This window comes from Berghia stephanieae, chromosome 7 (genome assembly GCF_034508935.2).
Source record: "Berghia stephanieae isolate SIO BIC M18660-M18661 chromosome 7, UCSD_Bste_1.3, whole genome shotgun sequence".
Taxonomy (NCBI): Eukaryota; Metazoa; Mollusca; class Gastropoda; order Nudibranchia; family Aeolidiidae; genus Berghia; species Berghia stephanieae.
The window spans coordinates 1,849,895-1,869,448 of NC_088366.1; the positions used below are offsets into that span (position 1 = coordinate 1,849,895).

A 19,554-nucleotide genomic window follows, 5' to 3' on the forward strand; every position below is an offset into this window, starting at 1 on the left:
CAATAAATTGATTGTCATAGGGATTAGATTTTGTCACAAACTGGTGAGAGCCAACATAGATAGAATGATATGACCTAGTGGACCACGGATCAATAAATTGATTGTCATAGGGATTAGATTTTGTCACAAACTGGTGAGAGCCAACATAGATTGAATGATATGACCTAGTGGACCACGGATCAATAAATTGATTGTCATAGGGATTAGATTTTGTCACAAACTGGTGAGAGCCAACATAGATTGAATGATATGACCTAGTGGACCACGGATCAATAAATTGATTGTCATAGAGATTAGATTTTGTCACAAACTGGTGAAAGCCAACATAGATTGAATGATATGACCTAATGAACCACGGATCAATAAATTGATTGTCATCGGGATTAGATTTTGTCACAAACTGGTGAGAGCCAACATAGATTGAATGATATGACCTAGTGGACCACGGATCAATAAATTGATTGTCATAGAGATTAGATTTTGTCACAAACTGGTGAAAGCCAACATAGATTGAATGATATGACCTAATGAACCACGGATCAATAAATTGATTGTCATAGGGATTAGATTTTGTCACAAACTGGTGAGAGCCAACATAGATTGAATGATATGACCTAGTGGACCACGCATCAATAAATTGATTGTCATAGAGATTAGATTTTGTCACAAACTGGTGAGAGCCAACATAGATTGAATGATATGACCTAGTGGACCACGGATCAATAAATTGATTGTCATAGGGATTAGATTTTGTCACAAACTGATGAGAGCCAACATAAATTGAATGATATGACCTAGTGGACCACGCATCAATAAATTGATTGTCATAGAGATTAGATTTTGTCACAAACTGGTGAGAGCCAACATAGATTGAATGATATGACCTAGTGGACCACGGATCAATAAATTGATTGTCATAGGGATTAGATTTTGTCACAAACTGATGAGAGCCAACATAAATTGAATGATATGACCTAATGGCCCACGGATCAATAAATTGATTGTCATAGAGATTAGATTTTGTCACAAGAAGTTTATTTGGCTCACCAGTCATCAATGTTTCACGGACCACAAATGAAAAACCAATTGTATATAAGATTGACTTGCTCAGGTGTATTTGTCTATGAAGATTCAATGATTAGGAATCTTAATTTTATTGACCTTTTTGTCTTATTTTATTTCAGGTCAGATCTTTGAGAAGCAGGAGATTTTAGTCTTTGAGAAATAAATAAAATAAACATTCCTCTTGTGAGAGAATTAAAATGTATCACTTTGTAATTTGAAAGGACACAGTGTAAAACTTTGTGCCATTTCATTTATGATGATGAGACAAATGTCATATTCATTTTGATTCATTGATAGAATTACAGGAAGAGTCTTTTAGTGCTGAACGCATTGATAAGTGTGGACAAAAATACCTTTCTTGTTTTATTTGTTTTATTTTATATGTTTTTTCCTTCCTTACTCTGATTTTTATTTGTGTTCTTGAGTTTTTAATTTTAAAGTTTTACTTTGAGTTTCATTCATTAATGATTTTTTGTTCTACAAGAGTTCATGGAGATCTGATGTTTGAAATAGAGTAGAGATATTTCATTGGCAATATCAAGCCTTACACGAGCTATTTTTCACAGCTAATATACTTGTACAATCTGACTTCATAATGTTGCTAGATTGGCATCACATCATTTCATACCCTGACTAAAGCCTTTAATCAAACCACGTATGAATTAAAACCAATGGTCAAGTTCTCCACTTTAATTCAATGTTAAATACTTTAGTTCGATCATAATAATTATTCTAATGTCTTATTTTATTATGCAGGCAAAAATTGCCTATGGTCAAAAACCCCAATAGCGAAAAAGATTGTCCTGAAATTAATAAATCGATAACATTACTGACTGCATGGTTGACCATTTTATAATCTGTTCAGTTTTGAGACTTAACGTTACCATGAATGAATGTTACTGTTGCCATCTGGGTTGACAACTAAATCGGCTGGATATTCCTTCTTTTACTTAGTGAATTGGGAATTTGAACTTTAAGGAAAACACTCATGAATAAAATAATTGGGTAATTTTAAATGTGTCTCCATATATTGAACTATTCTCAAAGCAGCAATTATAGGGAATACTAAATTGTCATCAGACGTTCTTATCTTGCCTTTATGATTAAAAATGCATTTTGGCTTTTAAAAGAATTTTTTAGATATAATATATATATACACTTGTAAGCAGTCTAATAAGTAGATTTTTAAAATTTTCGTTTTAATATGTGTATGATAATGTACTTCATTCCTGTCTGTGAACCAAATGTACAAAATAATTCCAGTGAAAAGTTCCAAAGCTGATTATGGAATACTACAAGGAGATCATTTGTTCTTACCAAACTTTTTATCATTTTAAAATGTCCTACATTTTCTTGTAAGTTTTTTAAAGATGGCCTTTTGTCATCTCACCTAGATGTTGTTTGTTTGTTTTGTTGGGTTTTTTTGGAGGGAGGGTGTTAATTGGTATTGCAAAACAATGAAGTTGATTAATATGTTTGGATATTTACCCAGTTTTTATAACAGTTATGTGTGATACAGTGACAGACAAAACAGCTTAATAAATACCACAAAATAATCTCACAAAAATCCTCTTTTTAATATGTTTTCTATTTGCTTGGGCTGACACTATATCACACACCAACTTTCCACATTTTAATTTTCTTACAGCAATTATGCCTTCATTTCTTTTTTAACTTCCACGTTTTATTTTAATATTTTTTACTATATGACACACAAAGTTGACATTTTCCAACCTAACCCATAAATTTTCAGGCTGAGAAATGTAAAGTGTCCCAGGCTAAGGGGTCTGCAGCAAGGGCAAGTGCTGGCACACTGGAAACAGCTCGTGGTATCGCCAGTCTCCGTCAGGGTTTACAACCAAAGGTATCGTCCTCTTCATCGTCATCTTCGTCGTCATCTCCCCGTTTGTGTCGCAATACTCCACGTAGTCTGGCTCCAGTTTCTTACCACTCTCCTACTAATCCCAGTAACAAACCTGCCAAATTTGACAAACCTAGGTATTACTTCATGCCCCACTCCTCCTCGTCCTCTCTACTACCATCTCAAGGGAGTGGGGTCCTACCAGGGGAGTTTACTCCTCCATCCTACAAGTGTCATCACATGGGAAAACATTCTCCTTTGATTTACGGGGCAAGTCCATCTCATATAGTCGACAGTCCGCGCTATCTCTATCCCTTACCTACACCATTGACGGGAGAAAGGAAGCGGAAGCGACGATCTTCCTCGTCTTTCTTCTCTAGTGGCGATAGTAGTTGCAAGGTAACTCACTGTGCACTGGATGCTTTGTCTTTTCTTTGCTTTGTTTGGAATTTTTACGAGTAGTACCTTAGCTTAGCACCACTGGGTGGCTTCTGTGGTTGTCTCTGGCTTGAAGCATTGGCTTAAACTAGATCATGATTGTAGACATTTTTATTTCCTATCCCTAAATTTTATTAATAAGTTACTATAATGTGATTTTTTATAAGGTAATCTGTGAGTTTCCATTTTAGAATAGATTTGATTGGTTCTAAAGCTGTAGAGTAGAATCGTCAGATTGTAAGACGTCAACACAAGAAAAATGGACATTAACTCCTGACACTTTATTTCGATTTGTCTATCAATTTACTGATTAAGCTTTCCACTCTTGTAAGCCCCGAATGACCACAACAATCAGCTTTTCAGTAGATTTTCGACCAATCAAAAGACAGGATTTGTGACACACCCTTAAAGCCCACTCCTCCTGGAGCAGTGATAGTAATACTTGTGTAGTTTTCTTGGTTTAGAAATCACTTCCCTTGATTTCTGAATGATAACTGATTGGACTGTCCAAGAGGTGTGGTTATGTCCCTTCTAGTACGAGTTTATTGTATGATGATCCAATATGACAAAAATATGAAAAGTCTTCTCTCTGTACTCTTCTGGCGTGTAACTAATCTTTCCTTTTTTTTCATATAAGGTAAAGTCATTCACATCATTGAAGTTTGAGTCTTGTGTTCCCCAAAAGGATGTGTGTGTGTGTGACAACATACCAATTGAATCTCAATGTAAGATTGTTTAACTCACTCAATCTGAGAGATTTTTGCTACTTTTCAAAATTGGAAAAAATGCATTAAAAATGAGCATGTACATAGATAGTTTTATTCAACTCTCATTAACACACAAATAACTAAAAACATTAGCTTTGATACTACGTCTATAATTTGTCTCATAAAAATGTAATAAATAGGCATGGGGTAGAAGTAACCCGGGTAAACTACGGATATCGTCTGTGTTAAGGTTGAATGAGTTAATACCGAGTTATAGTTGCTCACCGAATGGACACCGAACGAACGACTTACCGATCACGTGATCAGTTTTTTATCGCGTCCTCTCGTCTAATCTCGTCACTCCGGAATAGAAAGAGGAGGCGGAGCTTATGATATAACGCAATGAAAGTTCTGTCCGATGACGGGTGGGGGGATATCACCTCTCCAAAACTTACCTTATTATATGAGATCTTGAGATTCTTATCCAATCATCGATTGCTCGTTTGACAGTTCGCTTGTGAACAGTTAGGAGACCATCTCTTGATTTATGGGCAGGCGGCTTTGCGTAAAGGCGGTGATTGTTGTATACATCAAAGAGTACCGCTGACCGATGGGTAAATAGTGATTGTGTAACCCAAAAGCCATGCCGACTCGACTGCAAGGTCTTGTATGTAATAGTTGCGTCACCCTCTCAACGCTCAGGAATTAATTAGTGAGGACTCTCAGTATATATATATATTAAAAAAACAAACAACGCTTTTGAATCACACGAGATACATCAGTGTGCTCGTCGCATTGAGAATTGAAAAATGAGATATAAATCAAGAAAACCGACCGGAAAATAAAGAAACTATCATTAAATTTTAAAAAATTGAGCAATATTTTTTTCAAAATCAATCGACTAGAAAAATTTTTTATTTCTAAACCTATTTTTGTGAAACAAAGATAAATGTTTTCCTTTTTGCAAGCTGATTCAACAATGCGGTTTTCAAATTTATCGTATACGTAATCATTTGGAAGCTCCCGAGAAAGGTATTTTTGTGTAATCTCCTTCACACACACGCGCGCGCACACACACACACACAAACATATACAAACAATACACAAACAATACACATTCCTGGTCATCTATTGCCTATATTATTATTGTTAATATATATACATCCCATGCTGATTGTCACTACCCCCCCCCCCCACCCCCCCAACCATTTCCACCATCCAAGTACCAGCGGCCTTTTCTCTTTGATTTCGTATCATGGTCTACCCGAAGCCCAACACCTCGATCGTTTGTGGGTCAACCCCCCCCCCTCCCCCCTCCCTCCACCTTCGCCCGTAATCAATTTATAATTTTCTCTCTGTATAGAGCGCCACGTGCACAATTATATACTATTGAATGACACTGACCTTGCCCCTCCCCTAACACAAGCCAACAGCAACCCAAGCTATCCTCTATCACGTGACCTTAGATCCGATGCTGCATATCGCTTGAGAGTCTTCACTATCCAGATCTCGTTCATGGTCACGTGAGAAGGCTATATCCGTTCGGGTTCGGCGTTCGGCGTCTCGTTCGACCCGATTTCGTTAAAAGCCTAATGGTGAAATGTGGCCAAATTCAGATGATGGTTCTCGTGTCTTCCTTATGATTTAACTGTTTGTACATTAAGTAACACAAGAATAGAAGTGGAAATATTTTTTTGTTTGAACTTTCAGTGGACGGGTCACTCAATTGAACTACTCTAAACATAGTCTATGGCATTTTAAATATTTATATACAGTGCATTCCATGTTATGTGGTTCATTATCCTCAACTACTTTTTCTCAAACAAAATCTCATAGAAAAAGAATTTGGCATAGTTTAATTGCAGATTTTGATTTATTTAAAGAAAAAATGGTTCGACTTGATTAAGGTAAAATCTTAAAAATATGTGACGTACATACGAAATATTATATAAATGGCCAAAGTCAGCGTTATGTGGATCATCTCTTTGTCCAGTGATTTTCGACACTGGAATTGAATAATATGATAGCTGACATGTTTATATTATTATAAACTTTAATGATTTAACTGTCTTATGCAGACATAGAAAAAATCACAAATTATTGCCCGTTAAGTGGATCACTTTCTTTTGAGTTCATTCTGTGGAACAGCATTTTATAATAACCCCTCTTTTGAAGAGACAACACTCCAGATTTTATTTAGAGATATTTCCTTTTATAAAGCATATTATGTGTCTTATCAAGATGAAGACCGTTTGGAGCCCTGTCGGCCAGAGACCTCTCTAGTAGTAGTAGTAGTAGTAGTAGTAGTAGTAGTAGTAGTAGTAGTAGTAGTAGTAGTGGTAGCGTATGACTACACCTCCAGATTCATTGAGTCAACCTAGCTTCGAAAATCTTCCTCTGCCCTAAAAGAGCTCTCTGTTATAAGCTCAAAAATGCAGAGTTGTGAATTTGATTTAAATTTCAAATGCGTGCATATTTGTAAAGTTTTATAATCATCTCTAAACATATATTGCACAATAAGTTGGATGCAAATGAGATAAATGGACGGTCCTCATGTGTTAATAACCTATAAGAAGACCTAATTTTTATCAAAATTAACTATTCATGCCTTTTCATTTTGATGTGGACCACCTTAAATAAAAGATTTTAATAAAACTGTTAACACTTTTAATCATAATATAAAAGAAAAATACAACATGGAAGTATATGAGTTGTTTTTAATAGTTTTTTCATTCCTCTCGTGAGATCTTAGACTGGCCAATGGGCTGACTACAAATAAGACAATAATATAATGGTATTGAAATGATTCACAATTTAAACAAATAAAAGAGAGAGATAGTAGAAGTATTGCAATTCTGTGTTGATTGTACCATCTGTATGCATAGACATCCAATGCACATAATCGTATTTCATTTGTTCCCCCTCTTCTTCTAGTTGACAGAAATGCGAAGGCGTGGAACAAAGGAAAAATTAATGTAAGTGAATAGCAAAAAAAAAAAAATTTGGATCATTGCAAAAAGAGACACAAACACCTTTTCAAATTCATAATAAGGAATGACAAAAAGATAAAAATAGATTTAAGAACTAAAAGATCTTTACAGGCAGAAAAAAAGGGAAAATATGCACAGAAGAGAATCGAAGTTGGTCCCCATCCCCACAAGAATTGAGGAATGCAATATATTGCAAAAATTAAAAGTCTCTCTCTTCTTCATCAGCAATACTTTAGCAGAATAATGTTCACAACTCATCAATGTTTTAATTAAAAACCATTCAATGTTTGATTTTGAAAAAGAAAAAATTTATATGAGAGTTTGAAAACTTTGTTATGTGGATCAACCACGAATCTCATCTGAAAAATTGTTTTTATTATCAATAGAGGTACCTATTCTATTTTTGAAAATGAAAGAATAATGAAATTCTGTGTCATTTGCTTATTGCCATTGAAACATTTGTAATATATTGTTATGTGGATCACTTTTCAAATGTGTGAATATCCCCTGCCTATTACTTTCATATCATGAGAATATTGAATTACAGCGAATCAATATTGTTGGAATACAAGATCATTCGAACCCATTTACAAAAGGAAAACTTGCAGTAAAACTGGACACCGACATACGGTGATTATTTAAAAAATGGTATAAATTGAATGATGAAGAGATAGCTCAAAGCACATTTTCGTGGCCATGTTTAAAAACTAGATCATCACTTTTCATGAAATTTATACTATTTTCATACAATTCAATATGTCTATTTTAAGAAAATATAAGTCAATGAATGGAAATTCTAATTCTGAATTTTGCAAAATTTGCCCAGTTAACATGGAATGCACTATGATAGTGGAAATCCCACAATATTTGCAGGGAAATAAGGGCAGGCACTTATCTATTTTAATTATTAAACATCAACGATAAAAATAGGTCGGGGAAATAAAGTATGTAGATGAGCAGTAATGAATCTGGCAACAGCTTGCCAGATGGCAATTACCAATATCAAACAACCAATCATTATGGGTACCATCATTATACCCTAGAAGATTTTCTAAATAGTAATTTGAGTCAGCAAATAGAGTTACCCTTAATTTTTTTAAAAATGATAATAAGTTTTCCGTTTATCAATCTGTAAAAAATATTTTTATAATTTTTAGATTTGCCAATAATTCTGTTTCTGTGCTCATTTCCAAAAATTTTACATGGGTGTATGGAATAATTTTGACCCACGACCCTTTATTTTTTTCAAAGAATAGATTACAAATCTTTTCTCAATTTTTATTTGCGTTTGGAATGAACTACAAAGAAAATGTTTATTTGTTGTCTATGGCAGGTCTGGTGTTAGAAGATGATATCAACTTGTCTTACTGTGAGAGTTTTGTATGAATTGGTTCAGTGATAAATTTTAGTCACAGCTTTTGTTGATGTATTTTCGTGATTTCAGTCAGTGCTTTAGTGTCAAATATAAAACTGATAGCCAGAGACAACCTACTGTTTCCCCAATCCTGCTTCTCTTTTTTTTTAAATCTCCGATGATTCCCTTTTCTATTTTCTGCTTTCCAACCTGTTTTGTTTTTTTTCTTTCACAACCAGCCATATCGTTGTCATATTGTGTGCCAGTATAAAACTAGTCATCATGAATATCTCCATCATCAACCCTCCCAAATTACATTATTCCTTGCTGTCTATTGTCTCCATCATCAACCCTCCCAAATTACATTATTCCTTGCTGTCTATTGTCTCCATCATCAACCCTCCCAAAGTACATTATACCTTTGGCTTGTATTGTCTCCATCCAATTTTTCTCATTCATTATTTACCTTTAACAATAGATAGTCTCTCTTCAGTACACGTGCACTCATCTCCCTTTGCCAGAAAAGAAATCAAGAGATCTGCTCCCATAGCAAATGCACCACCTTCTTTTCCTTCTGTGTTTCACCTAGATGGATCTCATACTTTCGTTGGTTTTCACAATAGTGTATATAATTATTATCATTCCATTTCAGGAATCAAATTTGGTTCATGAGCAAGTGAGCAGCTGTGTCTCACCAAATGATCCAAACATATCTGACAAATTTGATTCCAGCTTTCCCAGCACAAACGACCCCTTCATGCATGATCATTCCACGCCAGCCTTCAGCTGTTCATATCCAAATCCTACATCTGCCATTAACAATCATAACAATCCTCCTCTAACATCGTATTTTGATAACTGTTTTGTGTTGCATGACTCTAACAATTGTAACCTGTGCTCTTTGCATGTTAAAAAAATGTGTTGTGATTTTGATTCAGATATCGATAGATTAATTGAATTGAATAACTGTGTCAACTCTTGTGAATTGGATGGGGCAGAATATGATGGTTCTTATCATGTCTATTCTAAGGTACACCGTAAATCTTATCATGATATACAATCCAAAAATGTCCATTATGATGGGAGATCTGGTTGTACATGTACTTGTGGAATAAATAACTCTGACAAAGTTATAAAGGCAAATGGTTATGGATCATCGTCTTGTCGCTGTAATAGATGCGTTGATGGGAGTCTGTCCAACCCATTGTCTGTGAAATGTGATAATAGTGCCTTGACAACAAGGGCAGCCTATCATGAGGAATGCTATTGTACCAGAGTCAGAATAAAGAAATGTAAAAGCAAAAAACGTGGGTACAAGATAAAGAGATACAATAACTGTTACTGTCATTTTGGTAAGATCCCGAAACTCAGAATAAAAATCACACAAGGAAATGCCTCAATAGTCAGCTCATTTGAAGACAAGAAAGTCATTCCAAATAATCTTCACCGTCCTTGTGAGTGTGAGGACAAATATTTACGATTGTTTCAAAGTTATTTGGGTAACCCTCAATATTCATGCAACAATAAGATCCAATATTTGAATAATCATAAGGTTAGAGGTGATTGTTCAAGACAGTCAGTAGATTTAAAGTGTTTTAAATCAAAATTGGATTGTTTTAGAAAGCAGAATGTTACAGGGTTAGAGAGAGATATTACAAAATGGGACTGGTTGAGTCATGAAGCAGAAAGTAAGTCAGGACAGATAGATGGAGACAAAAAAACTGGGGAATTCTGTTGCAAACTTCAGGCAAATTTGAAGTCAAATTATGATGGTTTGTGCTTTAATAGTAGTGTCTTAGACATTCCACATAGCAGCTATGAACCAGTTCATCAGCGCGAAAGTCTTGTGTCCAACACGTCACATGCTAGTAATGAAATAGTCCGGCAACTTGAAGGTGATTTGTCAAACATTTATAAAAGCAGCCAAGAAATAGTCCATCAGCATGGAAGTGCCGTCTCCAACTCTCCACAAACTAATGATGAAATAGTTAATCAGAACGAAGGCATTGTTTCAAATACTCCATTCTGTTCCCATGGAGTCATCCAACAACTTGAAAGTGCCTCAAACACGTCATGTACCTCTGATGAAATTGTTCAGCCATGTGAAGACATTGTTGTAAACATGCCTCTCATGAACGATTTAATTGTCCATCATCGTGAATCTGTTGTCTCCAACATTCCACTTAGTGGCCAAGTAAAGATCCAGCCCTTGGATGGTTTTGTCCCAAACATTCCACAGTCCAGACCTGAAACGCTTCAGAAATTAGAAGCTGTTGTATCAAATTCTGGAAACAGCTGCCAAGAAAAAGTTCATAAGGCTGACATTGTTGTCTCAAACACTCTACACAACAATGGAGAAGTAGTCCAGTTATTGAAAGATGTCTCAGATACCCCACCCAGCAACCACCAAATACTCCATCCATTTGAAGGTGTTGACACATACACACCACATTCCAACCACGAAATTATTACGCAATGTAGCTCTTTGCTCTCAAACACTAAACTCTCCAATGAAACTATTCAAGATTGTGATGGCATTGATTCAAACGCCCCACATACCAACCGTGAAACTATTCAATATTGTGACGACATTGTTTCAAACACTTCACACACCAACCATGAAACTATTCAATATTGTGATGGCATTGTTTCAAACACTCCAAACCTCACCTATGAAACTATCCAACATTTAGACGACAGTACCTCACACACTCCACGCACCAACCATGAAAACTATAAACATTGTGACCACATTGTTTCAGATACTTCACTTGACCCTAACTCTGCACATTCCAACCATGAAACTCTTCAACAGTACAATGACCTGGTTTCAAATACTCTCCTCTCCAACTGTGAAACTCTTCAACAGTGTGACAACCTGGTTTCAAATACTCCCCTCTCCAACCATGAATCTCTTCAACAGTGTCACAACCTGGTTTCAAATACTCCCCACTCCAACCGTGAATCTCTTCAACAGTGTCACAACCTGGTTTCAAATACTCCCCACTCCAACCGTGAATCTCTTCAACAGTGTGACAACCTGGTTTCAAATACTCCCCTCTCCAACCGTGAATCTCTTCAACAGTGTCACAACCTGGTTTCAAATACTCCCCTCTCCAACCGTGAATCTCTTCAACAGTGTGACAACCTGGTTTCAAATACTCCCCACTCCAACCGTGAATCTCTTCAACAGTGTCACAACCTGGTTTCAAATACTCCCCTCTCCAACCGTGAATCTCTTCAACAGTGTGACAACCTGGTTTCAAATACACCCCTCTCCAACTGTGAAACTCTTCAACAGTACAATGGCCTTGTTTCAAATACTCCCCATTCAAACCATGAAATTCTTCAACAGTGTGACAACCTGGTCTCAAGCAATCCATATACCACCAATAAAACAATCCAGGAATATTTATCTAAGGACATGTCCAATCAAAGTGTAAGGGAAGTTATTAAAACGTTACAGGCTTCCTTTCAAGTAGATTCTTATAAGGTGGAGCAGAAGTTATTGGCAACAAATCACCCTGATCATCGTTCTGAACCAAAGTGTCACAGCTCTGTGCACAGCTCTGTGAATGATTTACTTGATGACATCATTGAAATAATAAACAAGCAAGAGGACAGTGTCTCAAACCAAAGGGACTGTGACAATGATGACCTCATTACAGTCAGCACAGACAATGGGCATCGTGATAGAAGAAAGGAAATATCTACAGATTCATTTAACTCTGTCTGTAAACCATTTCAACTTGGTTCATATGATGATGAAGAAAAAGATAGAGATGGGAGATTTAGATATAATTGTAGTAGTTTGGGCATGAACACAGATTACAAGTTTAGATACTGTGAGGCAATGAAGACTCGTCTGACCCATAGTCAGATTGAAATGGATATATCGAATGTCCTTGACCTTTCTCCACTGAAGAATGAACCCTGGGCAATTGATGATGTATCAGGAAACTGCCTCTATACCTCTGATTCCCTGAGATTTAAAGATTTAAACGGTATCCTAGAACCAGAGGATCAAACACCTAGTGGTGCAATGACCAAACATGATGTTCTTCAAACCTTGGCTACTGTACTCAGCAACGATATCAAAATGATTGTCGAATCCAACACAAATAACAGATCTCCGATTTTTGAAGATAGGACTGTGGTCCCTGGTGACCTTCAAGCGTACGTCATGCCAGAACCACCCTGTGATTTGGATGTAAGTTATTTTGTTGAACCCGATGTCGATGACTTGCATTCTATTCATTGTGAAATGAAAAGAAAAGAGAGAGGGGATAGCAAGTCAGATGCCGAGTCAGGGAGTCTGGAGTCTTCATTGTCAGGGATTGTTATACACAGTTATGGCAGTCTGTCTACAGGAAAGGGATACAGGATTGTAGGTGGGAGACTTGAGGATTGTTGGATTCTCAGTAAGAAGTATTGCATTCCTGAGAGAGGATATCAAAGTGACTTTGGGATTCAAACTGGATTCTCACAAGATGTTGATGACAAATCATTATCCCCGATGTCACTTCCTCATTCGGGTCTTTGTACTGATCCCCTTTCTATAGGAGAGTACACAAAATGGAAACAAAATAACAAAATGTCTAAAATGGCCATGAGAGCAGACATGGACCTGTCCTATCTAACCAGTAGGAATTTAGGTACGAGAAACAGGAGAAATGCTAAAGGTTACAAAACTAGTTGGAAAGAAAAGAGAAGGAGAATGGTAAAACAATCTAAGTCTAAATGGAAATTTGATGCGGCTTCTATCTGTGAGCCGAAGAAAGTGAAGAACTTCATAAAAGTCAGAGACAAAGGCCTTAGGAAACGATTTCAGACATTAGAAAGAAATGGTTATGCAGACGTTGAAATGGAACAACACTGCCCTGATTTGACCTTGACCTCACTGAGTAGGGAATCCAGCAGTAGTGAATGTGATGAGGTTTTTACAAGACAGAAAGCAAACCATAAATCTTTAGAGAAAGCATCCTTTTTTGTGGCTATGGAGTTGATTGACGACCAGTCTTTGGTTAGCATTGTGGATGAATTGAAGTTTCAGATTTCACAGTTAAAAAGGGAGATGAAGATGGTAAATGAAATCAATGACACTGACAGAAAGCCATTGAAGTGATTGTGATTGATACAGATGTATAGAAACCCATTGAAGTCGTTGTGATTGATACAGATGTATAGAAAACCATTGAAGTGGTTGTGATTGATACGGTGGTATAGAAAGCTATTTAAGGGATTGTTACTGATACAGTGCTATTGGAAGCCATTGAAGTGATTGTGATTGATACAGTGGTATAGAAAGCCATTGAAGTGATTGTCATTGATGCAGTGGTATAGAACGTAATGTAAGTGATTGCCATTGATACAGTGGTATAGAAAGCCATTTAAGTGATTGTCATTGATGCAGTGGTATAGAACGTAATGTAAGTGATTGCCATTGATACAATGGTATAGAAAGCCATTTAAGTGATTTTCATTGATACAGTGCTATAGAAAGCCATTTAAGTGAATGTTAATGATACCGTGGTATAGAAAGCCATTTAAGTGATTGTTACTGATACAATGGTATAGAAAGCCATTTAAGTGATTGCCATTGATACAGTGGTATAGAAAGCCATTTAAGTGAATGTTAATGATACCGTGGTATAGAAAGCCATCTTAGTGAATGTTACTGATACAGTGGTATAGAAAGCCATCTAAGTGATTGTCATTGATACAGTGGTATAGAAAGCCACCTAAGTGAATGTTGCTGATACACTGGTGCAGAAAGCAATTTAAGTGATTGTCATTGATACAGTGGTAGTGGTATAGAAAGCCATCTAAGTGATTGTCATTGATACAGTGGTATAGAAAGCCATTTAAGGGATTGTCTTTGATACAGCGCTATAGAAAGCCATTTAAGTGAATCTTACTGATACAGTGGTATAGAAAGCCATTTAAGGGATTGTCATTGATACAGCGCTATAGAAAGCCATTTAAGTGAATGTTACTGATACAGTAGTATAGAAAGCCATTTAATGGATTGTCATTGATACAGTGCTGTAGAAAGTCATTTCATGGATTGTCATTGATACAGTGCTGTAGAAAGCCATTTAAGTGAATGTTACTGACACAGTGATACAGAAAGCCATTGAAGTGAATGTCATTGATACAGTGGCCTCCACCTTAGATCTTCGTTTGGATAAGATCTTACTATGGGGAGCAAAATTATTTCTGTGTAAATTCACTTCTGTTGACATCCCAATCTTGTTTGAGGAATTGGCGTTGGAAAAGGTTCTTTACTCACATTTTATCACCATACTCAGGTGTATAATGAGTAACTGGCTGCTAACAGTGTTGTTTCTGTTGAATGATATTGTAATATGACCTGACAGGTGTCATGACTGGTCATACATGTAAAATGTTGCTGTTGGCTTGGGACCCATTGTATAACGCTTTCAGCATTACTAATGGATATTACCTATATATATATAAGCTCAAGTTTTTTAGGGGGTTTTTGTGTGTGATTTTTTTTTTTTTTTTTTATTGATTTATTTATTTTGAAATCAATAATGACAATGCTAACTTTATTTCTAAAACATCATGTCACCCATCATATATCTAGTCATAAAGACACACCCATCTGGTTTTGGTGGCAGATCAGTAACAGGGAATTACCACAGTTTTATATGAACCCTCTGTCGCATTGCTGTAACTGTCACTGGTGTCTTTGTAACAAGGCATAGTTTGATGTCCGGTTACAGTAAAATCCATCTCCACCATTGATAGGTGAAATGTCACCCTGATGCTATTGTGCTATAACCCATAATTCTCATACTGGAATAACTCCTGCTCTATAGTTCATGGACAGTAAAATCCATCTCCACCATTGATTGGTGAAATGTCACCCTGATGCTATTGTGCTATAACCCATAATTCTCATACTGGAATAACTCCTGCTCTATAGTTCATGGACAGTAAAATCCATCTCCACCATTGATTGGTGAAATGTCACCCTGATGCTATTGTGCTATAACCCATAATTCTCATACTGGAATAACTCCTGCTCTATAGTTCATGGACAGTAAAATCCATCTCCACCATTGATTGGTGAAATGTCACCCTGATGCTATTGTGCTATAACCCATAATTCTCATACTGGAATAACTCCTGCTCTATAGTTCATGGACAGTAAAATCCATCTCCACCATTGATTGGTGAAATGTCACCCTGATGCTATTGTGCTATAACCCATAATTCTCATACTGGAATAACTCCTGCTCTATAGTTCATGGACAGTAAAATCCATCTCCACCATTGATTGGTGAAATGTCACCCTGATGCTATTGTGCTATAACCCATAATTCTCATACTGGAATAACTCCTGCTCTATAGTTCATGGACAGTAAAATCCATCTCCACCATTGATTGGTGAAATGTCACCCTGATGCTATTGTGCTATAACCCATAATTCTCATACTGGAATAACTCCTGCTCTATAGTTCATGGACAGTAAAATCCATCTCCACCATTGATTGGTGAAATGTCACCCTGATGCTATTGTGCTATAACCCATAATTCTCATACTGGAATAACTCCTGCTCTATAGTTCATGGACAGTAAAATCCATCTCCACCATTGATTGGTGAAATGTCACCCTGATGCTATTGTGCTATAACCCATAATTCTCATACTGGAATAACTCCTGCTCTATAGTTCATGGACAGTAAAATCCATCTCCACCATTGATTGGTGAAATGTCACCCTGATGCTATTGTGCTATAACCCATAATTCTCATACTGGAATAACTCCTGCTCTATAGTTCATGGACAGTAAAATCCATCTCCACCATTGATTGGTGAAATGTCACCCTGATGCTATTGTGCTATAACCCATAATTCTCATACTGGAATAACTCCTGCTCTATAGTTCATGGACAGTAAAATCCATCTCCACCATTGATTGGTGAAATGTCACCCTGATGCTATTGTGCTATAACCCATAATTCTCATACTGGAATAACTCCTGCTCTATAGTTCATGGACAGTAAAATCCATCTCCACCATTGATTGGTGAAATGTCACCCTGATGCTATTGTGCTATAACCCATAATTCTCATACTGGAATAACTCCTGCTCTATAGTTCATGGACAGTAAAATCCATCTCCACCATTGATTGGTGAAATGTCACCCTGATGCTATTGTGCTATAACCCATAATTCTCATACTGGAATAACTCCTGCTCTATAGTTCATGGACAGTAAAATCCATCTCCACCATTGATTGGTGAAATGTCACCCTGATGCTATTGTGCTATAACCCATAATTCTCATACTGGAATAACTCCTGCTCTATAGTTCATGGACAGTAAAATCCATCTCCACCATTGATTGGTGAAATGTCACCCTGATGCTATTGTGCTATAACCCATAATTCTCATACTGGAATAACTCCTGCTCTATAGTTCATGGACAGTAAAATCCATCTCCACCATTGATTGGTGAAATGTCACCCTGATGCTATTGTGCTATAACCCATAATTCTCATACTGGAATAACTCCTGCTCTATAGTTCATGGACAGTAAAATCCATCTCCACCATTGATTGGTGAAATGTCACCCTGATGCTATTGTGCTATAACCCATAATTCTCATACTGGAATAACTCCTGCTCTATAGTTCATGGACAGTAAAATCCATCTCCACCATTGATTGGTGAAATGTCACCCTGATGCTATTGTGCTATAACCCATAATTCTCATACTGGAATAACTCCTGCTCTATAGTTCATGGACAAAGATGAAGAGAAGAGCTTGGAAGAAGATCAAAATCCCAAACATTTCGCCTTGTTCAAATAGTTCTCTGTCATCTGTCTGGATTTTAGGGGATGTATTCGTACTTTCATTGTTTTTCTAATTGGCTGAGGAAGGGTTTTGAATCTGAAACGTTCTGTGTTTGGTATTTTCTTTTTTAAAGCTGTTATATTGAGTTTTGTTCAAATCTTATGACAGTCCACAGCTTCTAGGAGCTTAATATCAATTTGTTTTATAGTTTGTGTTGTTATTATTGTTGTTGTTGTTGTTGTTATTATTATTATTATATTATTATTATTATTATATATTATTATTATTATTATTATTATTATTATATTATTTTATTATTATTATATTATTATTATTATTATTATTATTATTATATTATTATTATTATTATTATTATTATTATTATTATTATTATTATTATTATTATATTATTATTATTATTATTATTATTATTATTATTATTATTATTATTATTTATTATTTATTATTATTATTATTATTATTATTATTATTATTATATTATTATTATTATTATTATTATTATTATTATTATTATTATTATTATTATTATTATTATTATTATTATTATTATTTATTATTATTATTATTATTATTAATATTACTATTATTATTGTTGTTATTATTAATATTATCATTATTATTATTATTATTATTATTATTATTATTATTATTATTATTATTATTATTATTATTATTATTATTATTATTAACCCTCTCGTGTTCAGATTCTTTTTGGGGGAGTAGATAATGAGTTCCCTATATGGCCATGTCAATCATGTAGACATCCTTTGATGATATAAGCCTACTCTTTGATATCTGTAGTCGCCTTTTCGTTTTCTACGGTCACTCATGGCTAAACTCCGCCCAGAAACGATTTCATAGGTCCGTCCATCACCAAATTTCAAACTTTTGTTCTCGTGAGTTCTTAAGTTTTTTGACCGAAGAACGATTGGCTACTGAGCATCTTGACCCTTCAACGATTGGTCGTTCTGGCAGCTCACGTGTCAACAGCCATCAACAATGAATTGAATCATCGTTGAGGCAGTGGAAGACGGCCATGGAATAGTTGCGTCACATCGCCACGTTGTTGAATAAATTATCCAGGCATGGTCGATAGGTAAAAAAGACAAATTATGTTCTAGTTACATTTGAAACAAACAAAGTATATCATTGATCTCGTCTCTTTGAGATATAAAGAATGATATAAAAATCAAGAAAATCGGCCGATAAATAAAAAAGTTGCTAAAAAAAGCTAAAATAAACAAAAGCAATGTTTAAAATCAAATTTATTCGTAAAACAGTTGGTTTTCAACCGATTTTTATATGAAACAAAGACCAATGTACTTCTTTTTTCAAACTGATTTCAGCAATGTGACTTTCAAATTCCTCAGAATTATATTTTTTACTTTTAGATTTTAGCTTTTAGGCCTACTCCATAAGGTGTTATATTCCTTGCATAACAATAGCGTAATACATCGACGGGGAGAAGCGTCTTTGTTTCGGCCAGCTGGATAGATAGCCTGTGATTGATCGAAGACTTTGAGATGCTTGATTCACAATTCTACACGAACGGACCCCGGCGGTCTATCAAAGAGGTGTAACAAATTTATTTACCGACTATTTTTCTTGGTGCTAAAATTATAAAGTAATAATTTCCCATCAGAAAGAATAACTCTGAAGTTCCTATCTCTTTATTACAATAAAATTGATACGTCGAATGACAAAATCGACCCACAAATAAGGGAGTTATAAATTATTCATAATATTTTTAAAAGTTTACAATAATGGTCTTCAAAGTCATTTTTCATCACCAAAGTCGTAATTTTTTACCGATTTTTACCAAACAAAGTGCAATGTCAATGATTTTCACCCGCAAATAAAATAGGATTTAAATCGCAATTTCTGAAACGTATTTTCTTTTCTGTCGGCAAATTGATAAAAATCAAAGCTGAAAACACCCTGCGGCAGTGACAGCACCTGCCATTTCCTTCATAACGATTGGATTTTACTTACTGAGGCCAGTCTTGACTACCCCGCCCATGAATATTATGCCGTTGTCGGTTTTTGTCGGGTTGAATTGCGGGTGGTTGGATGGGAGCATCACTCTTGAATCATATACCTATGATGTTCGAATGGGTGTACAATCCGATAGTGATGTCGTTTCTTCTTCTCTTTACTAGCCTATCCTGCTTCTTTGGTTTGTAATTGTATTTTTGACAGGGGATATTTTTTTTTCTGTCAATCTTCTGCCTGTTTGTTCTTGGTTATTCATAATTTAGCTTATGATATCTTTAGGTTATGATTTTGATTT

General features: G+C 35.6%; 1 protein-coding gene across 10 annotated transcripts in view; it reads left to right on the forward strand.

Moving 5' to 3' along the window:
- Nucleotides 1-19,554, forward strand: part of LOC144976336 (uncharacterized) — a 60,255-nt gene that overhangs the window by 9,595 nt on the left and 31,106 nt on the right. For 7 of the 10 annotated variants that reach the window (XM_078920559.1, XM_078920563.1, XM_078920560.1 and 4 more), the window contains one exon: nucleotides 2,819-3,325. In XM_078920559.1, coding sequence (XP_078776685.1) covers nucleotides 2,819-3,325 — 507 coding nt within the window. The remainder of the gene's footprint in view (nucleotides 1-2,818; nucleotides 3,326-19,554) is intronic. The other 3 variants (XM_078920566.1, XM_078920567.1, XM_078920565.1) reach the window with 1 other exon arrangement.